Below are 18,110 nucleotides of genomic sequence, written 5' to 3'. Positions count from 1 at the left end.
ATAAAGATAGGTGATGGGTAAAGTCAGAAGCTCCTACTCATGGACATCTCTCATTGTTTTTAGATGGCCTTGGATTAAACTTCTTATGGCCCTACTGAATTAAAGGAGTTATATTGATGTAGTATTTACAAGATTACACCCCATGCTGGATTGACATAAATGCCCAATTTTGGAATTCATTTGTACACTTCAGACTGAATCCAGATCTATATAAAGCCACTTTTATCTTCTCCTCCTCTCTGAGAACGGGGCTTGTGTCTTTAAAGACAAAAAAGTACATACATTTCCAGATGGTTAAGGCCATACCCGGAGGCCCCCTTAATGCTATGAGGGACTACTGCTTGATAGAAAAAACAGCTCCTGTAGTATTTGGAAATGTGTAAACACATATTCCAGTATTCCCACAGGGTGTGAATATGTTCAAGACCAAAATCTAGTATTCTGATAAAAGCTTGTATTTTAATATGCTTATTGCATCGTACTTCTCAGTTGCCTTCTTCATGTATTTAGCAATTACTTATTGAGGCCGTGCTTTGGAATATGAAGACAATGCGTAGTTTGGTAGCATAGGACATGCTTTGGGTTAGAAGATCCAAATGCAGTCCTTGTCATCTCCAAGAGTGGGAAAGCCGCCGGCTCAATCCTCCGCCTCCTCTCCCCACTAGCTTACCCACTAGTAGCTACAAGAAACTACTTATTAACAAACAAAAGGTTTGTAAAGGAACACAATTTAGAAGGATCAGTTTAGGGTTAATAAGCCCCCCCCAAATGACATATGGCATTATAATAAATATTTTTTCTCTCTCTTTCATTTAATTGATAACAATTTTATATCTATTTTTCTCCACAGAATAATACAAGAATTATTTTTAAACTGTAATGGAATAAATCAAATGACTGAATTAAATTACTTGGACAGCGTGAGAACATACTCACTGAAAGTATTTGAAACATTAATATTTTCTCTTGGAGACCAGCAGACAGATCAATTGATGCCAGATGTGGATGGTTTAGACAGTGAAGAAAAAGTGCCTGCTTTAGACTTGGGTGTTTCAGTTCATAGACAACAAGTGGTTTCAGATGTGCCTCAGAGCCTAAGTAAATTTTATGCTGGGCTCAAAGTCTATCCAAAAAAGAAGAAATCAGTCAATCAAGATGTTCACATCAACATGATAAATATATTTCTCTGTGTTGCTTTTTTATGTGTAAGTAAGGAAGCAGAGGCTGATCGAGATTCAACAAACGATTCTGAAGATACTTCAGGTTATGACAGTACGGCTAGTGAACCTTTCAGCCATAAGCTGCCATGTCTGTCATTTGAGAGTTTGTCTTTACCTTCCTTGGAACATATACACAGGGCAGCAGATATTTGGTCAATGTGTCGTTGGATCTATTTGTGCAATGCAGTCTTTCAAAGACAGTTCCATAGACTTGGTGGCTTTGAAGTATGTCACAGATTAATAGCCATGATTATAGAGAAACTTGGCATGAAAGGAGAAAAGGAAGAAGGTGAGCAGGAGAAGCCTATTGAATCTCTTTTCAAAAATTGCTCATTACAATTGATACTGAACAGTGAGAAAGGGCAGTCAGACCATAATAATATTGATGAAAATCTTGACAATATAGGTCAACAGAAATGGCTCTCTTACCAGCATTCTGATGCAGAGCAGGCTTCAGCTGATAGCACTGCAGAATCAAAAAATGTCTTAATGCAAGAAAATGACTGGTCGCTGCAAGGTATACGACTTTTGGAAGCTCTGCTGGCAATTTGTTTACACAGTGCAAATAATTTCCAGCAGAAGACCGAAATGGAGTCTCTTCTTCAGGTATTGTGCCATTAAAACCTCATGAAATATTTATGTTCCCATTTCTAATTGCCAGCTGTTTTAGAAAGTGGAACAAAAAATATCAGTTGTTTGGCATGTTGAAACAGTATATTATCCCATGAGAAGCAGAATTTTCAAGTTTAACAAATTTTATCAAAGGTTTCAGTTGACAGAATGGCATTTGTCAGCCATGAATGAATGAATGAATGAATGAATGAATGAATGAATGAATGAATGTCCATGCTATCCGCAATGCTGTGAGTGCTCCATATTCCTGAGCAGTTTTGAGGGGCTGGGTATGGTGCAGTTTGTAGCAAAGATAAGATCAAGGAGAAGTCCTCTGTGAATAAAGAGTGCAAGTAATTTGGATGTAGCCCACTTGCAGGAATATAATTGCAAATGGGCAGCTGAGAACCAGCATTTAAAAGAGAGTGTACGAGGTGATTCTGAGGAGAAAGCAAATGTTGGAGTAATATGAAGAAACTCTATAGAAAATGGATAGAAATGCATTTCCATAAACGGTCTGAGGGGAACAGAATGAAAGCTGCCTAGGGATAAGCAGCATGAATGCTTATTCACGGTGTATTTTTCCATTTCTGATATAGTATCTTTCTCCTTTTTTCCAAAATAAATACATTATTGTTTTTACTAACTTGGTTTGTAGGTTTAAAAAAATTGAACCATGTATATCATATCAGAATGCAACAGAGAAATTTAGAGGCTTAGTTGGAAATAGTAATTGTAATAGGAGCATAATATACAAAAAGCCTATTGAGAAATGAGTGTTGGTTCTTGCTTTCAGCACCTTTTAGAAATGTAGAATGCAAATGAGAGAAAAAACTATAGTTTTTGATAGCATTTCCATGAATCAAAAATTAAGAATAATTATTTGTGCTTTAATTTAGAACATTTGTGTGGAAGACATATTACTTGAAATGAGGGAACAGCTTGTAAAAGCTAGAATAATGGAAACAGCGTTGGTAAAGCCTTTATTTGATTCTTTGCTTCGAGTTGCATTGGGAACATATTTTACTGATCTGGATCGTTCCGAAGAAAAGAAGGAAAAGGTATAACTAGCTCAAGTTGCATGTTTCTTACTCTTTGCCTGCTTGTCCCCGGGCCCTGCAGTTATCAGGCTGCTCTTTTTGCCCTCAGGCATATTAGCATTCTCTTGGAATAGGTAGCATATACATTCTAGCTGAGCTACCATTACAGTAACTTTGAGTGCCTTCCAAGATTTCTGCCACAATTTGACTCCTCGTTCATGTTCTTTTCAAATACAGTCTTGTTTTTTAGACGTTTTGGAAACAACTGGAACAGAATACTGGACTAGATGGGATTTTTCATCTGATCTAGCATGGCTTTTTGTTTAGTCTGCAAAACGCTGGGCCAGCTAGGGAGCCTGGTGAACTGGAAGACCGTGAGCCAGAATGTGTATGTGAATTTCAAAAAGCAAGATATCGAACTTACTAGCCTAAATGCTCCCTTATCTACTTATCTGTTTGCTCCATTTAGCATGAATTCAGGGTCCCTATATCTGTGTTTTGTCTGCTATGTTCTACACATGTTTAATCTGAAAATATTAAGGGATTGAGATATCTAATCAGATATGGGAGTTAGTATATCCAGTCAGATATTTTCTATCCTATTTTACCTGTCAATATTTCAGCATAGCTCTCAGTGCTAATCTATGAAAGTAGATGATAGCCTAATTTCTAACGGCACATTTTTAATTTCTGTAATATGCATGTCAGATCCATCAGTCTGAAAAGGAGCCTGCATCTCGGCCTGGTGATATATCTGAAGAAGCTGATGAGTCACAGTGCTATTGTTTTAAATTTTTTGCTGAAGAAAAAGGCTATGATGCTGATAGTGAAAGTAATTCTGATGACAATGAAAGCAAGGATGAAGGCAAGTGCTTGAGCTCTGAGTCCTCTTGAAATCCCTTTTGCACTGAAATAGCAAAGTGTAGAGTATTTTTTCTGCAGTTGATGATAACAGCCTTTAGATTACAGGCATGTTCAAGTGTTGTCTAATAAACTGTTTCTAAAATGTCCCATATTGGCCTTTTGCTATATTTTCTTCTCCTAGCTTATCATTATACTCTGCTGTTTGAGTCATAAATCGAGGGGAATATAGTGACAACTGCACCAGTGACCTGGAAAATTCTGTAATAGCATTATTATTAGAAAATAGAAGCCGCTACTATATTTCTTCCATTCTTGTTTGCTTCATAATTTTGTTATTCAAGAATACAACTCAGAAGTTTTCATTTTTTGCTTATGGGAGCTGTATTCTATAAGCCTTATGTGGTGTTTTGAAGTACAAGGCAACCCTTTATAAACTGTCATTTTTTAGAATAGTTTTCCTTGAAATAGGCATACAGCATTTGCATGCAGCATTGTTAATGAACAAATAAGCCAATAAAGAGCTGTCAAAATGGCCAGTCAGGGTAGTGGTGTTATGCAGTGCATGTCTCTATGTGCTGGTCAACCTCATGTCTAATGCCAGGTCTGTCTCACTGCATACGAGTGTGTCTGATTTACCCTTTACATTTCAGTGAGATCATTGTATGCTACAAGTTTACTTAGGACCTTGGACTGTGTAGAAGATTTGGTTTCTAATAATCCATCCCATCATCAAGTAATGAACGTTGTTGAGTAGTAGCATAAGGCTCACAAAGAAAGGCAGGTAGGGCAAACAGCCTCTGAATAACTGAATTTCCATATATACATTTTTTTTTTCCAGGAACAGACATTAAAAGAGAGAAAGGATGTTTTGGCTATTGCAGTGTTCCTAGTGATCTTGCTGAAAATATTATTCAAGGAGAATTGATATATCCTGAACTATGTATGCTGGAATTACATTTACTTTCTGTTGGCAATCCAAGCCTAGATGTGCTCGCTCATGTCTTCCACAACTTCTTGAAAGTAGTCAGGTTGAAGGAAAAAAATGCAACATTATTAATGCAACAGGTAAATGGCCTTGTGGCTGGGTTCACACAACATGCTAGGCACAAACACAGCTTTACAAAATCCTTCTGTCCAAACAAAGAAACCACATTATGATAGTCTAGTTCATAGAATGTGTCAAGCACTAAACCCAACTTTACAAAACTCAGTTGCTCAAAGAAAGCATGTAATGGTTTAATATAATGGCCTAGTTCACGCAATATGCTAATACAATGCAAATTTGGGGGGCTTTTATTTGAAATTTAGGATTGCTGTCAGAACTTGCATCTATTTTACCTAGACTAACTGACCATTGGCTTGTCCAAGCAAAATGGGAAGGAAAGCGTTTGGTGCAGTCTGACAGGGCTCTGGCTTTGCTCTCTAGTTTGTTTGAATAAGCCAGCTGCCAATGAGTTCTGATTTTATATGTTTAACCTTCATGGCTTGGACACCCAAAGCTGAATCGCTATCATACTTGCTCCCATTTTGCCTTGGCTTGTCCGAGCAAATCAGAGAGTGAGTCGGGAGATTGACTGATGGCTTACAGATACTAAGCTGCATCACTGGCAGGACTTCCTCATGTTGTGCTTGGATAAGCCAAGAGCAAAATCAGGATTTTCTACAGTTGCTCCTGTAAAGTGCAGGTATCAATTCAAAATAGTAGAATTAAAAATGAGAATGGCTGTCTCAAACATTAGCAGATTTTAGAAATAATGCAAAACTCAGCATTTTCTTCCTATTATACATATAGTTTTAAATTTGGTTGTTTTACTGTTTATTTCCAATTAAAAGATTTTATTTTATAAAGTTGGAAGGTTCTGTCATTGTTTTATTTGCTAAAGGGATTGAAATGTAATTATTAAAAGTACATTTATTTCTTACCCAACCCTAATCCCAGGGAAATCTTTATTTAGGAAGGTCACACAAATTCATTTATTATTTAAGGAGGTCACATCACTCAAAGTTTGAGAAGCCCTGTATTAAGACAGTGGCTGGCTTCTCATAACATCCTGATCACAAACTACCTGCCTCATTTTAATCAGTATAGGGCAGTGTTTCTCAACCTCGGCAAGTTTAAGATGTGTGGACTTCAACTCCCAGATTTCCCCAGAATGCTGGCTGGAGAATTCTGGGAGTTGAAGTCCACACATCTTAAACTTGCCAAGGTTGAGAAACACTGATATAGGATGTTATGCCAACCAAGCCAATGAGTTAAGGGTTCCATCTAGCACAAATCTTGGTTTGTTTGAGGCCATAATTCAAAATGTTGGTGATGAAGAGTTTGATGCACAATACTTTAGAGACCAGCACTAAGTTGCTCACGCTGTAAGATTTGATGGAGAAATTATCCTCTGCATTGATGAGAACAAGAGAAATGACTCATCAGTAGCCATACCTAAGCTGTAAAAATTTCCTGCCTTGGGATGTCAGGCACTGGTTTTCACAGACTGACTAATACCTTTCTATTTGCAAAAAAAGCATTCACTTCACAGGGAATATAAATGTTTTCTATTGTATCTCCTGTTTTACCAGCTTGTGTGTATGTGTTTATTTTTCTTATACATGATTTTAGTTATGGGCTGTTAGTTGTTTTAAGTGGTGAAAATACATTAGCAAGATGAGATATATATTGCTTTTATATTTTATTTATTTATATGTCACATTTATATAGCCACCCATCTCACACAACATGGCTCTGGGCAGCATACAAATTTTATATTCACATTTATGTCTGTTCATGAATTGCTTGGACAGGAAGGGCAAGAGAGATATTCCTACAAAGCCTAGAAAAAAGGGAAATCAACTGACAGTTTGAGGAACCTTCAGCTTTTCAACTAGAGGAAACTTTCAGGGGATCCTTATCCTAGCCTTCCCAGCTCCCAAACAGTTGTCATCTTCTGCTTTAGGAGAATTATTGGTGAATATGTTCATATGACAATGCCCATTCACTCTGGATGATTAGTGGAAACTTCCTCGTTACACCAGATTATTGGGATGTGCAAAACATTCTGGTATTTCCCAAAACATTTTCTTTTGCCTCTTCAGAATATGTTAATCAAAGCGTTCCAAGAATGGTTTGTTTCTGAAAGTGAATCTTCTGGAACACTAAGTAATTCACTGTGTTCTAAATGTGTTCATAATGATAATCTATTGGGCTCCAGACCACAGATAACTCTCTTTGGTAGAGCATTCACTTCCAAAAATAGAGGAACTGAAATCAGGCTGCTCCAGAACAGTGAAATTTTCCAGCAAACAGCAGAATGTCACTCAACTACCAAGTTAATATTTGGTTTCATATTCCACTTCCTGCTAACTAGAAATGGTTACCACTCCTAATTTAAGTGTCACACCTGGCCTTAGGTAGGACTTAAAGCATGTTTAAAGGACTGCTTTGGATAAGGAGTCAGATGACAGTGTACATTGTCCTATTAATCATTTGGAGGGCTTTAGCATGTTGGGTAAACTAGGTCACCTTGTTCTGCTATCAGCAGCCATTAAGCCAATGCCCAGGCTTATCTCACGTCTATTCATATGCCCATCAACCTTACATTAAATAAAGAGAGAGACTGACGTTCTTAATTGGCATGGAAACAAAGGATTGGGAATAAATGTGGGTGTGATGGATGAGAGCATTAATTACGCAGCCTACTGACTATGGAAGCACTATGTTGGTGGAGAATTTAGAGAAGAGGTGTAAGTGTACAATGCTTGATGCAAATGAGCAAATTGTTTTAGATACACATTTATATGTCTAGGCTACAGTCTGTGCATCTTATCACTTGATGATGAGCTTGATAATGTGAAAACATTATTATAAGCTTGAGGAAACAGAGGCCAATACAAAGGGATTCGTAAAAATATATTGAAAGGAACATTGGGGTTGGCATTGTTACTCATTTAGCTGTAATATATTGCTGGACAGTATTTCCCCATCACTGCTGGATATTCTGTTAATTCATGATAAGCATTTATTTATATATTTATTTATATATTTATATATTTATTTATTTATTTTGGTTTATAGGGAGCTGTGAAGAGCCTTCTGGGAGGATTCCTCCATGTGTTAACCCAAACAGATTCCAGTTTTCATGGTGAGCTGTAAATAAAAACAGTAATTTCCTTTTGATCTGCCTTAACACTTGGCAGGTATTCTTAAGATACAAAAATTTTGAAATGCTAGATGTTCATAGTTATGTATTTTCACAGTGTATGCTTCTAATATGGGCACAATCGAGCAAAGCTAAGCACTTTAAAGTTCTAATGATTTCAGTGAGAGAGCATTAATAAGGTAGTTAAATTACTAATGAAATACTGAGATTTAAATGTACTTCGTTCTGTTGGATTATGTCCTGCATTTGTCTGTAAATGAGCATTTAACTTCATATTTGTCCCAGGATGATGATCGGATTGTGCTATGAAAGTTATTACTCAGTTCTTAAACTACCTGTTCAAACATTCTCCATTACATTTCACATTCGAATGAGTTTCAGAAGACAGCCAGTTTTAATCTTCAATTTAAGGAAGATTTATAACCATGACAGCAATAATCCCTGTTAGGCAATAGCCTCATTTAGGTTCAAGGTTCTGTATTTTTTTTTTCTGCTTTGATAAATCTCTTCAAATTGATAGGTAGATATTTAAAAAATCATATAAGAACAATGAAATAAATGACATTAATCCAAGAAAATGGCTTTTAGTATATGTTGTGTTCTTCATGATAGATTATTTACTGAACAATAATATGACTTCAGTTGCCTGTTTTGACTTACCTGGAAAATGACATTTTGTATAGATGCTTCAGTTCTACTTATTTTACCATAGTTTGGGTTAGGTCTGAAGGCACATAAATAGGTTTTCCTCACAGCATTGTTTAAGATAGCCTATCTGGTATCTTCCGCGGGGGGAAAAACCCCTGCTTACAATGAAGTGGTACAACTCAAACAAACTATATCTCATTTGGGGTGAAATCTAATATCCCTTATAGAGTCCTACAAGCAAAAAATTCTGAATATAACATATCATATTATCCGTAGCTATTTCAAGTTGCCTTACCCTTGCTACTATTAATGCAACCCAATGGGTGTAAAATACACTTACCCGTTCTTGTGCATTATGCATATGTATAAAGATATTGTCATCACTCTAATACCTTATTCATTCACATTTTTACATCATTATTAGGCAAAAAAAAAAAAAAATCTTCTAGAGCAGCATGTCTTTGTGCTCATACTTCCACACCAGAAGTCATAGCAGTGAAGAAGCAAGAGATAGATAGGAAGCAAGGAATTTTTCCTAATTACAAGTCTAGGTAGATGTTGCTTTCAGTTATTTCTTTTGTTGTAAGAAAGATTTATCCAGCAATGTAGGGATTGCTGCTGGGAAGAATATGAAAAGCCTTAGAAGCCACATTGAGTGGCTTATTGGATCAAATTTGTTGGATTGCAGCCTATTTTTAATAGCTTTAACAGTGTTTAGTATAATATGGAATAATTTTAAAACCACGATTCTGCTTTTCAGTATGTCAGAAAACATTAGTGGATCTGCTGGTTTCTCTGATGAGTTCAAGTACATCTTCAGAAGAGCTCACACTTCTTCTAAGGATCTTTTTAGAAAAAACACCTTCTACGGTAATATGTTAATAGTACAAGGGTAGTACTTTGAATTGAAGTTAATTATTGATTTAATATTTGTGTTTTATTACTGAGATTGTCAAATAAATTAGCATGTTACCCTGTAACTGATAGTATGCAGTGGTACCTCGGGACACGAACGCCTCTACTAACGAACTTTTCGGGTTACGACCAGCTCCGGCCGCAAAAATTTACCTCGATGTGCGAACTCCGCCTCGGGGTACGGCCATTTTTCCGCCCTGACACGTGGTCCGCGGCCATTTTCCCACCCCTGACACGTGGTCCACGGCCATTTTCCCGCCCCTGACATGTGGTCCGCGGCCGTTTTCCTGCCGCGCCGCGCCCGGCCGTTTTCCCGCTGCGCCGCGCCTGGCCGTTCTCCCGCTGCGCCGCGCCCGGTCGTTTTTGCGCCGCGCCTGGCCATTTTCCTGCCGCGCGGGGCCCGGCCGTTTTCCCGCCATGCCGCGCGGCGCCCGGCTGTTTTCCTGGCCCTGATGCGTGGTCCGCGGACGCCAGAACGGATTAACGGTAATTACATTGAACCTTATGGGAAAATTTGCTTCGGGGTGCGACCAAATTCGGAGGGCGGAACGGATTAACCGGATTTACATTGAACCCTATGGGGAAATTTGCGTCGGGTTACGACCAGAGTCACGGAACGGATTAAGTTCGTATCCCGAGGTACCACTGTAGTAACAGTTCCTATAGATTTGTACAATATACCATTTTTTTTTAGAAATTTGGGGAAAAGCAGACAGGGAAGATAACTTAATGGCACTTTGAAAATAATGCTATTTTAAAATGATTGTTGTTATATTTTATGTTCATGGTTGTTTCTTTCTTCACAGAGGGAAATAACATTCCTGGTTAAAAATAGTTTCAACTATATAAATTTCAGACATAGATTATGCCCTAAAGAGCCCCATATATAAACCTAGAGGGAGTGCCTTGTTTTCTTTTTTTGGGTGGTGATGAGAGTTTACTCTAGAGATTTACTGATCTTCAGAAGTGACTTGAGGGGTACGGGTAAAAGCAATGATGGGAAGATAGCACATGGCCAAATCCTAAACCAGCCATTCACTGGATGGCAAACCGTGAGCTCACTTCTTACCACTCTTTCTAGACCTTCAGGATATCCTCAGTTTACCCTGCGCTGCTTTTCTTCTGGGCAGGGCAGTTCTATACAGAGTTTTGGCCATACTCATCTACCATTTTATTTTCTAAGAATGTCTCTGTATTCTGTGTGAAGCTCAGAAGCATTGCTGGAAGTAGAGATTACGCTTGAGGGTGGTTCTTAATATTGTAATATGCATCTATTAATTCAATTTGTTTTAAAAAATAACTTTTTAGAAAGTGAGCAGGAGCTACTGGCAGGCACATGGACATTCATAAATGCTGCATTAGGGAACCAAGTTATAGAGTATAATGACCATTTTTTAAAATTTTGTTCATTCCTTTTAGGGTATCCTCCTTAAAGGGATCCTAAAGATTTTGGAGGCAAATACCAGGCTGAGGCCTTTACAGCATATCGTATTTCCTTTGCACCAAATTCCAAGTTTAGGAAGCAGCCCTTGCCAAAAGCCAGCTCCCACACTCAGCAGCAAAACTGTAGCATTACTGAGGCGAGCAAAATTAGTCCAGTCAAAGAAAGAACCAGAGGGTGAGAGTTTGCCACACCATCTTCTCTCTCCATGGCATGTGGCTCCAATCCATTTGCCTCTGGTGGGGCAAAATTGTTGGCCACATATGTCTGAAGGATTCAGTATCTCATTGTGGTTCAGCGCTGAATGTATTCACAGAGCAGGCAGTTCCTTGGAGAAAGGTAAAAGAATGAAAAGGAGGAGCAAGTCACTAATTTCACATGACAGCAGTTTTGATGAAGCAGGTAAGTCACACGTGTAACGCTGTGGAAATGATTGATTTATTTATATGGCTGCTCCTCTGAGCGGTGAACAAAATTAAACATTAAAACTACTATAAATAACTGTAAAAAACACAACATACAGTGGTACCTCTAGTTACGAACGCCCCTCCTTACGAATTTTTCAAGATACGACCAGCTCTGGCCCCAAAAATTTACCTCGACATGCGAACTCCGCCTCGAGTTACGAACCGGATCCGCGGCCATTTTCCCTGCTGCCATGCGGTCGTGGCTTCCTGTGGGCGAGATTGCGGTAGCAAGGAGACGTTCGGTGAGGCTTGTGTGTTTTGTGGCATTTGGAAGGTTTTTGGTGTGCTTGTCAGCATGGCTCCAAAGAAAATGCAGAGCAGGCTGGCAACTGACTTTAGACAGGTTTTTCCCCAGAACTGAGCCTGCAGCTTAAGAGGCAAAGAAGAGAGGAAACTCCTGATGAAGGAGATCTCCCCGATGTCCCTTTGGAGTGGGACTCTCCCTCCAAACAATAACTGCCTCCCCACCCCATTCTCCCTCTTCATACTGTGCTGTACTGTACTTTTTTTCATGTTTTTGAGGTTTAAAAATAAAATGCATATGTTTCAGAACTGTTTAGCCGTATTTACATTGAACCTTATGGGGGAAATTTACCTCGGGGTGCGACCAAATTCGAAGGGCGGATTAGCCGTATTTACATTGAACCTTATGGGGAAATTTACCTCGGGGTGCGACCAAATTCGGAGGGCGGATTAGCCGTATTTACATTGAACCTTATGGGGAAATTTGCCTCGTGGTGCAACCAAATTCGGAGGGCGGATTAGCTGTATTTACATTGAACCTTATGGGGAAATTTGCCTCGTGGTGCGACCAAATTCGGAGGGCGGAACGGATTAACCATATTTACATTGAACCTTATGGGAAACTTTACCTCGACTTGCAACCAACTCGAGTTGCAACCAGAGTCACGGAACGGATTAAGTTCGTAACTAGAGGTACCACTCTATAATTAAAGAAAAAGAAATAGCAGCCAAATAGAAGAAACTTCAAAATAATGACAACCATCCAGACCTTCCTTACTTCCCAACCTCCATGCCTGGGCAAACAGTCAGATCTTAAGTGCTTTCTGGAAGGCCAGCAGGCTTGGTGCCAAGGCGTTTCAGGGGCAGGCACCGCATGCAAAAAGGCACACTTCCTGGGTCCCACAAAGTGATAGGGACCTGGAGCGTGCCCTTCCTACAAGATCTAATAGGGTGAATAGAGACAACTGGAGAGAGGCAGTCCTTCAAGTATCCTGGCCCCATGCCATGAATTCAGTCTATGCGTGTGTGTGCATGTGAAGATGATCCACTTAAAGTAGTGGTACAGAGCCTTCTGGAGGATGTAGTTATCTCAGTACTTTGAGAATGGACAGTGCTTTGAACCAATGTATTTTTACAAAACCCCTTCAAATACTTTGTGCAGCCCTGTAATCACATCCATATTATGGTGTGTATGGCCTAGGGCCTGACTATTTGAGGGACCGTTTATCTCCACTCATCTCTGCACTTCCATATAGTCCGGAAGGGTGGAGGTGCTCTGGGTCCCATCAATTGAAGAATTTTATCTTGTAGACCCAGGAAGCATACCTACTGTGTTGCAGTTCCTGCCCTTTGGAATGATCTGCCCTCAAAGATTTGTGTGGCTCCCATCTATATCTTGTTTAGGAAATCACTAAAGATCTGCTTATTCTCCTAGACCCTGGGGACAGGGTGATTGTAGAGCCCCCTTTTGTTTTGCTTTGGTCTGGTCTGTTTTGGTTTTGATCTGGTATTTTTGCTCTTCCATTCGGTGTATTCTTTTACATGTTGTTTTTTTAACTATGCCCGGCCTGGCCCTTCATGCCAAGAATCCCTTTGTACAAAGCTGGCAAAAGGAAGCCCCTTTCCGAAGGCTCAAGAAGCCACATATAGGAAAAGTTCACTGGAGAAGCTGGGTCCAAAAAGGAGACAGCAAAGGCAGAGAGGCGCTTCTGCTTTGACTGCGGGGGCTGGGACAAAAAGCAGCTGGACTAACAAATGCTTCTTGAGGCAGCTTGGGGTGGCTGTGCTGGGGTAGCTGCAAATTCCTGGGGCAGCTTCACAGGGCTTGAGGCAGCTGTATCTTCCTGGGGCAGCTTTATGTGGCTTGAGGGAGCTGGGCTGGGCGGCTGCAGCTTCCTGGGGTGGCTTCGCATGGCTTGGGGCAGCTGTAGCTTCCTGGGGCAGCTTTATGTGCTTGGGGCAGCTGGGCTGGGGTGGCTTGGGGTGGCTGAGCTGGGGCAGTTGCAGCTTCCTGGGGTGGCTTTGTGTGGCTGGGCTGGAGTGGCTGCAGCTTCCTGGTGTGGTGTTACATGACTGGGCTGGGGTGGCTGCAGCTTCGTGCTGTGCTGCAGCTCAGGCTTCTTGCAGCCCCAGAGCCATGTGGTTCTGGGGCTGCTTGCCACCCTACAAGGCTGCGAGGCAGGGTTTAGGATGGCGAGAAGGGCAGAGATGGGGGGGAGATAGGCAAGTGGGGGGAGTTGGAGACATTCCCTTACCTTACTGAGGCTTGGGGCTGGGAGGGACCAGGCCTGGAATAGCTTGGATTGGAGTGGATCCTTGGCTAATGACTGGTGAAATTCGTTTTATGAAATTGCCAAGGTTGCGGTCAGTAAGCGATGCAGTCATGTGACATCTCGCTTTACGACCACATCGCTTAGTGACGGAAATGCCGGTCCCAAGTGTGGACTACCTGTATAACTAGCCTTCATTCAAGCAAGAAGTTGGTGAGAAAATATTCAGAGATCTTTAAAAAATCAATTGAAATTTTCCTGTCCTGGCTACTGTTGTCTTCAAGCACATATAGTGGCATGCACTTTCTTAGTGGCAGTACCCATATATGGATATTGGTGCCCCAAATAGATTATTTTTCTCTTTCTCTGCCAGCAAGTTGGAGACATTTCATTTTAAACTAGAATTTAACTCTACCTTTGCTTAATTTTATATATAGCTTATTAATTTTGAGGAAGGCTGAGATTAAGTTCTGTTACTTAATTTTCTGTATTATTAGCTTTGGGGAAGGCTTGTATTTTGGGGGGGGTGCTGTTTTATTTGTTGATATATTGATATTTTGTACTATAAAGATGTAAATTATTGGTACAGAATACAAAAGATTGTATTTTTGCTTCAAACTTGTCAATCATAGCTTTAAGTTAAACCTTAATATTCTCACATATCAGTGCCACTGGATCAGCATGTTCTTTAATCCTTTTCATACTTGAGATTTGATATGCTCTTTCTAAATCAGTTTGGATGAGGATATAGGAAGCATACTCACTTTGCTTAGGAGGCATTCTCATTTTTCTTTTAATTGGCTCTTATATTAGCAACATTCATAAGTGCTTTTAATCCTTAGTAAAAAGCACTATAACAGTTTCATTTTTTGTTAGTTATACAGCTATTCTAAACTTGCCTCACTTTTTCCCAATTATGAGAAATGCAAAGTGAAATGCTCCTGTCTATAATACTTGGGCATGTCTACAAATTAAATTTCAAAATACAGTACACCAAAGTTCCAGATTCCTCTGTTTCATGGAATAATATTCTGATTAATGACACACTTGGTTTTATAATTGTTATATGTTACAGAAGAAGGCAAATCCGGATTTGATTACTTCAGTTTGGGAGACAAACTTCTTGAAGATGGCTGCCTTCATATATTTTCATTGGGCTCTAAAGCATTGATGATACAAGTCTGGGCTAATGTGAACTCAGGAGCTTTCACATTTCGGTACTGTTATCTTGTTTTAGAGATGAATCTTGAAGCATTTGAACAAATCATTTATGCCTTTTGTCATCAGGGATTTGCTATACTATCCAATGAAATATTACCATGTTACCCTATAAAGTTACCATGATCTGTACTTATGTATATCCTAATTTTACCCTAAATTTATCCATGTTGAGTTCAAAGAAGGAGTCAAACACAATGAGTAAAATGATGTTTCTGCTTAATCAGTTTTAATTGGTAGCAAAATGTTATTGTTTGTGTTTTGCTAAGCGTTGCTGAATAAGAGAGTGATACAGCATAGAAAACATGATTCTCTAGACATCATGCAAAAGCCAATACTCAGTTAAATGTCTTTACTTGGTGCTAATGCCAATTTAGCTCAAAACACTGTAAAACGTTTGAAAGATATTTTGATAACTTCTTAGTGATTTTCCTCTTTTTTATTTTCATAGTATGTGTATGGATCCAAATGATGAAATGAAAGCTGGATTATTAGCACAAGCTGAAACACCAGACAATACTTTCCTTGTAGGCAAATGGCAGCATTTGGCACTAACATACACTGAACAACCAGAAAACAAGAAAAATATCCATGGAACTCTCTCTCTGTGGATTTGTGGTCAGAGGTATGTTTTCCCAAGATTATAAATAATATATACATGTAACAAAGGAGGTCATTAGAAACCTTGTCTATTCTTTTAAGATCTGACCTTATAAAAAAATAGAAATGCATACTAAGAATTGTTAATTACAAATAACAGAATCATTTCTCACCTCTTTCAATAAACCTTTGATGTATCAGTCTTGTATGCTTTAAATAACTTACAACTGACATTGTGGTTACCCTTACAACCACAGTTCAGTAGAGACTTTGTGATTGTGACATATATTGCACCATATGTGATAACTGATACTAAGATCTGCCACCCTACTGTTTGCACATAATTCTTAATGTACTTTAAATTCAACCTGCTTTTCCCTTGCTGAATTCTTAATCATCTGCAGATTCAGAACAAATTCAGGAAGGTACTGACCATATGTTTTAGCTCTGGAGCTCACAGAGGACATTTTCAGCAAATAAGAGCTTAAACAAAGCCAGTCAGTAGCTGAGTACAGAGAATGCCAGCCAACCAATAGTCATTCTTTATTTCTACTTGTTGAGTTTGCTGCACCCACTGCCAAGCTTCCAGTGATAAACTTTCCTTCTTCCTTCACAAGCAAGAGAAGTGAAAAAGTTTCTGGTATGTTCTGCCCCCAAACATAGCCCATCACATTTATTGATTTGATTTAAAACAAAAACAATATAAACATTAAAAATATAGATTGAAATTAAATAATAAAATAAAATATTAAAATCACCCACAAATTAAAAGACTGGCAAGGGAAGTATCTTTACACTGAGAGAGTGCAGATTATATGCAGCCCCTAAGATTGTACATTCCACATGCTAGAAAAATGAACTTCTGACAACAGTGCTATTGATTGCTGAATCCAGTTTCCTGTTTAACCAATAGCAACTCCATTTTGTCTGGATTTAATTTGATCTTGTTCTACATCATCTGGATAATTAACAAACAGGAAATAGTTAAGAGTATTGTTTGCTTCCTTTGGATTAAATAGTAAAAAACAATAGAGCTGGGTTTCAACAGCATATTGATCGTGCTCTGTTCCAAAGTTCTGGATGATTTCTCCCAGTGGTTTAATGTAGATGTTGATCAACATGGAAATAAGATGAAACCCTGTGGGATATCATAGTAGCTTAGATGTCAAACAGTAGTCCCCAGCACTGCCAGTAGGCTAAACAAGACCTCAATAGGAAGGATCAGAGCTACTGTAAAATTGCCCCCAAGTGCCAATCCTGCCAGGAGCTTCAGAAGAATTACCATGGCTAAACTTCCTTCATCCAGTATCCCACATAGCAGTTTCAGTATCATATCAGTCTGAAAACCTAATTGAAATGGATCTAGAAAATTCATGTCATTCAGATGCATGTGGAATTGCAAGACCATCACTACCTTCTTTATCAGCTTACTCAGAAACAAACATTTCAGATGGTTTATAACTGTACAGGTCTTCAGTAAACGTCTGATGACTGCATTTAGGCAAGGGAATATATTCCTCCTATAAAGAGGCATCAGGCATCCCTGTTAACCATGGGCCTGATTTAATCAACCTGGAGGGGCAAGAGTTGTGGCCCTCACCTCTCCACACATCCTGTCCACATTTTCAGGAGCTGCAAGCTGAAAAAAATAAAGTACAAGGCAAGTGGTTGCTGACATATCTCTATGACCTTTTGTAATTCTGACAGCTCCAATCAACCTTGTCTGCAAAGACAATGCAACTTGTTTAGAGCATGCCATTGCATGTTGTAGTTCTTATCCTTTGATTTCTTGGTAAAGGAAATGCCATACAGTACAAAAATTTGCCTATTCTGTATAAAAGCAGCAGACCCAGGGAAGTAAGCTTCTTTTATTGTTGCAGAGTAGGTGTTCAGATTCTGAGTTCAGATGTAGTCCATACACAATCTGATCTACCCAAGAGTCCCTCCACTGGCACTTTGAGTGATACCCTATCTACTTCCCTGGTAAATCAAGGTGATGATTTGGCTCCATGAAAAGGAAGAGGTACTTAAGAGCAATTGTGTCAACTCCTGGGCATTGACATTACAGGTAGTCCTCATTAGGGACTGCCTTGGACAGTGACCGTTTGCTGTTATGACAGTGATGAAGAAGTAACTTTGTAACAAATACATGCATTTACTACCTTTGCAGTGTGTGTGTGTATGTGTTTGTCTCAGGTGTTAGCCATTACAGTCAATAAGCACACATCCTCCTGTGCCTGACCCATTTTTTTCTCTCCCCCCCCCCCTGTGGAAAGATTGCCTGAAGAAGCTATCTCTTCCTGAGATGCTTTTCTCTGTATGGTATTCCTACAAAGTGCTAACTGCAACTTAACAAGCTCAGCTCTGTGACCTTAATTAGTTGATTAGAACTGGGGCTGCTGCCTGAAATTGACCAGATCT

The 18,110-nt window shown here is 39.3% G+C and overlaps 1 protein-coding gene across 4 annotated transcripts in view; it reads left to right on the top strand.

Annotated features, from left to right (window-relative positions):
• Positions 1 to 18,110, top strand: part of LYST (lysosomal trafficking regulator) — a 108,858-nt gene that overhangs the window by 18,647 nt on the left and 72,101 nt on the right. For 3 of the 4 annotated variants that reach the window (XM_088143701.1, XM_088143696.1, XM_088143684.1), the window contains exons 6-14: positions 851 to 1,826; positions 2,732 to 2,893; positions 3,581 to 3,737; positions 4,575 to 4,801; positions 7,803 to 7,869; positions 9,296 to 9,405; positions 10,870 to 11,293; positions 14,947 to 15,088; positions 15,541 to 15,714. In XM_088143701.1, the coding sequence (XP_087999827.1) occupies positions 851 to 1,826; positions 2,732 to 2,893; positions 3,581 to 3,737; positions 4,575 to 4,801; positions 7,803 to 7,869; positions 9,296 to 9,405; positions 10,870 to 11,293; positions 14,947 to 15,088; positions 15,541 to 15,714 (2,439 nt within the window). The remainder of the gene's footprint in view (positions 1 to 850; positions 1,827 to 2,731; positions 2,894 to 3,580; positions 3,738 to 4,574; positions 4,802 to 7,802; positions 7,870 to 9,295; positions 9,406 to 10,869; positions 11,294 to 14,946; positions 15,089 to 15,540; positions 15,715 to 18,110) is intronic. The other variant, XM_088143691.1, reaches the window with a different exon arrangement.

Source organism: Python bivittatus, unplaced genomic scaffold, assembly GCF_059951505.1.
Source record: "Python bivittatus isolate LINGU-HERP-01145 unplaced genomic scaffold, Pbiv_v1 ctg000020_np1212, whole genome shotgun sequence".
In the NCBI taxonomy this organism is placed as follows: Eukaryota; Metazoa; Chordata; class Lepidosauria; order Squamata; family Pythonidae; genus Python; species Python bivittatus.
The sequence above is the reverse complement of the archived record's forward strand: the minus strand, read 5'-3'. Positions and strand labels throughout refer to the sequence as shown.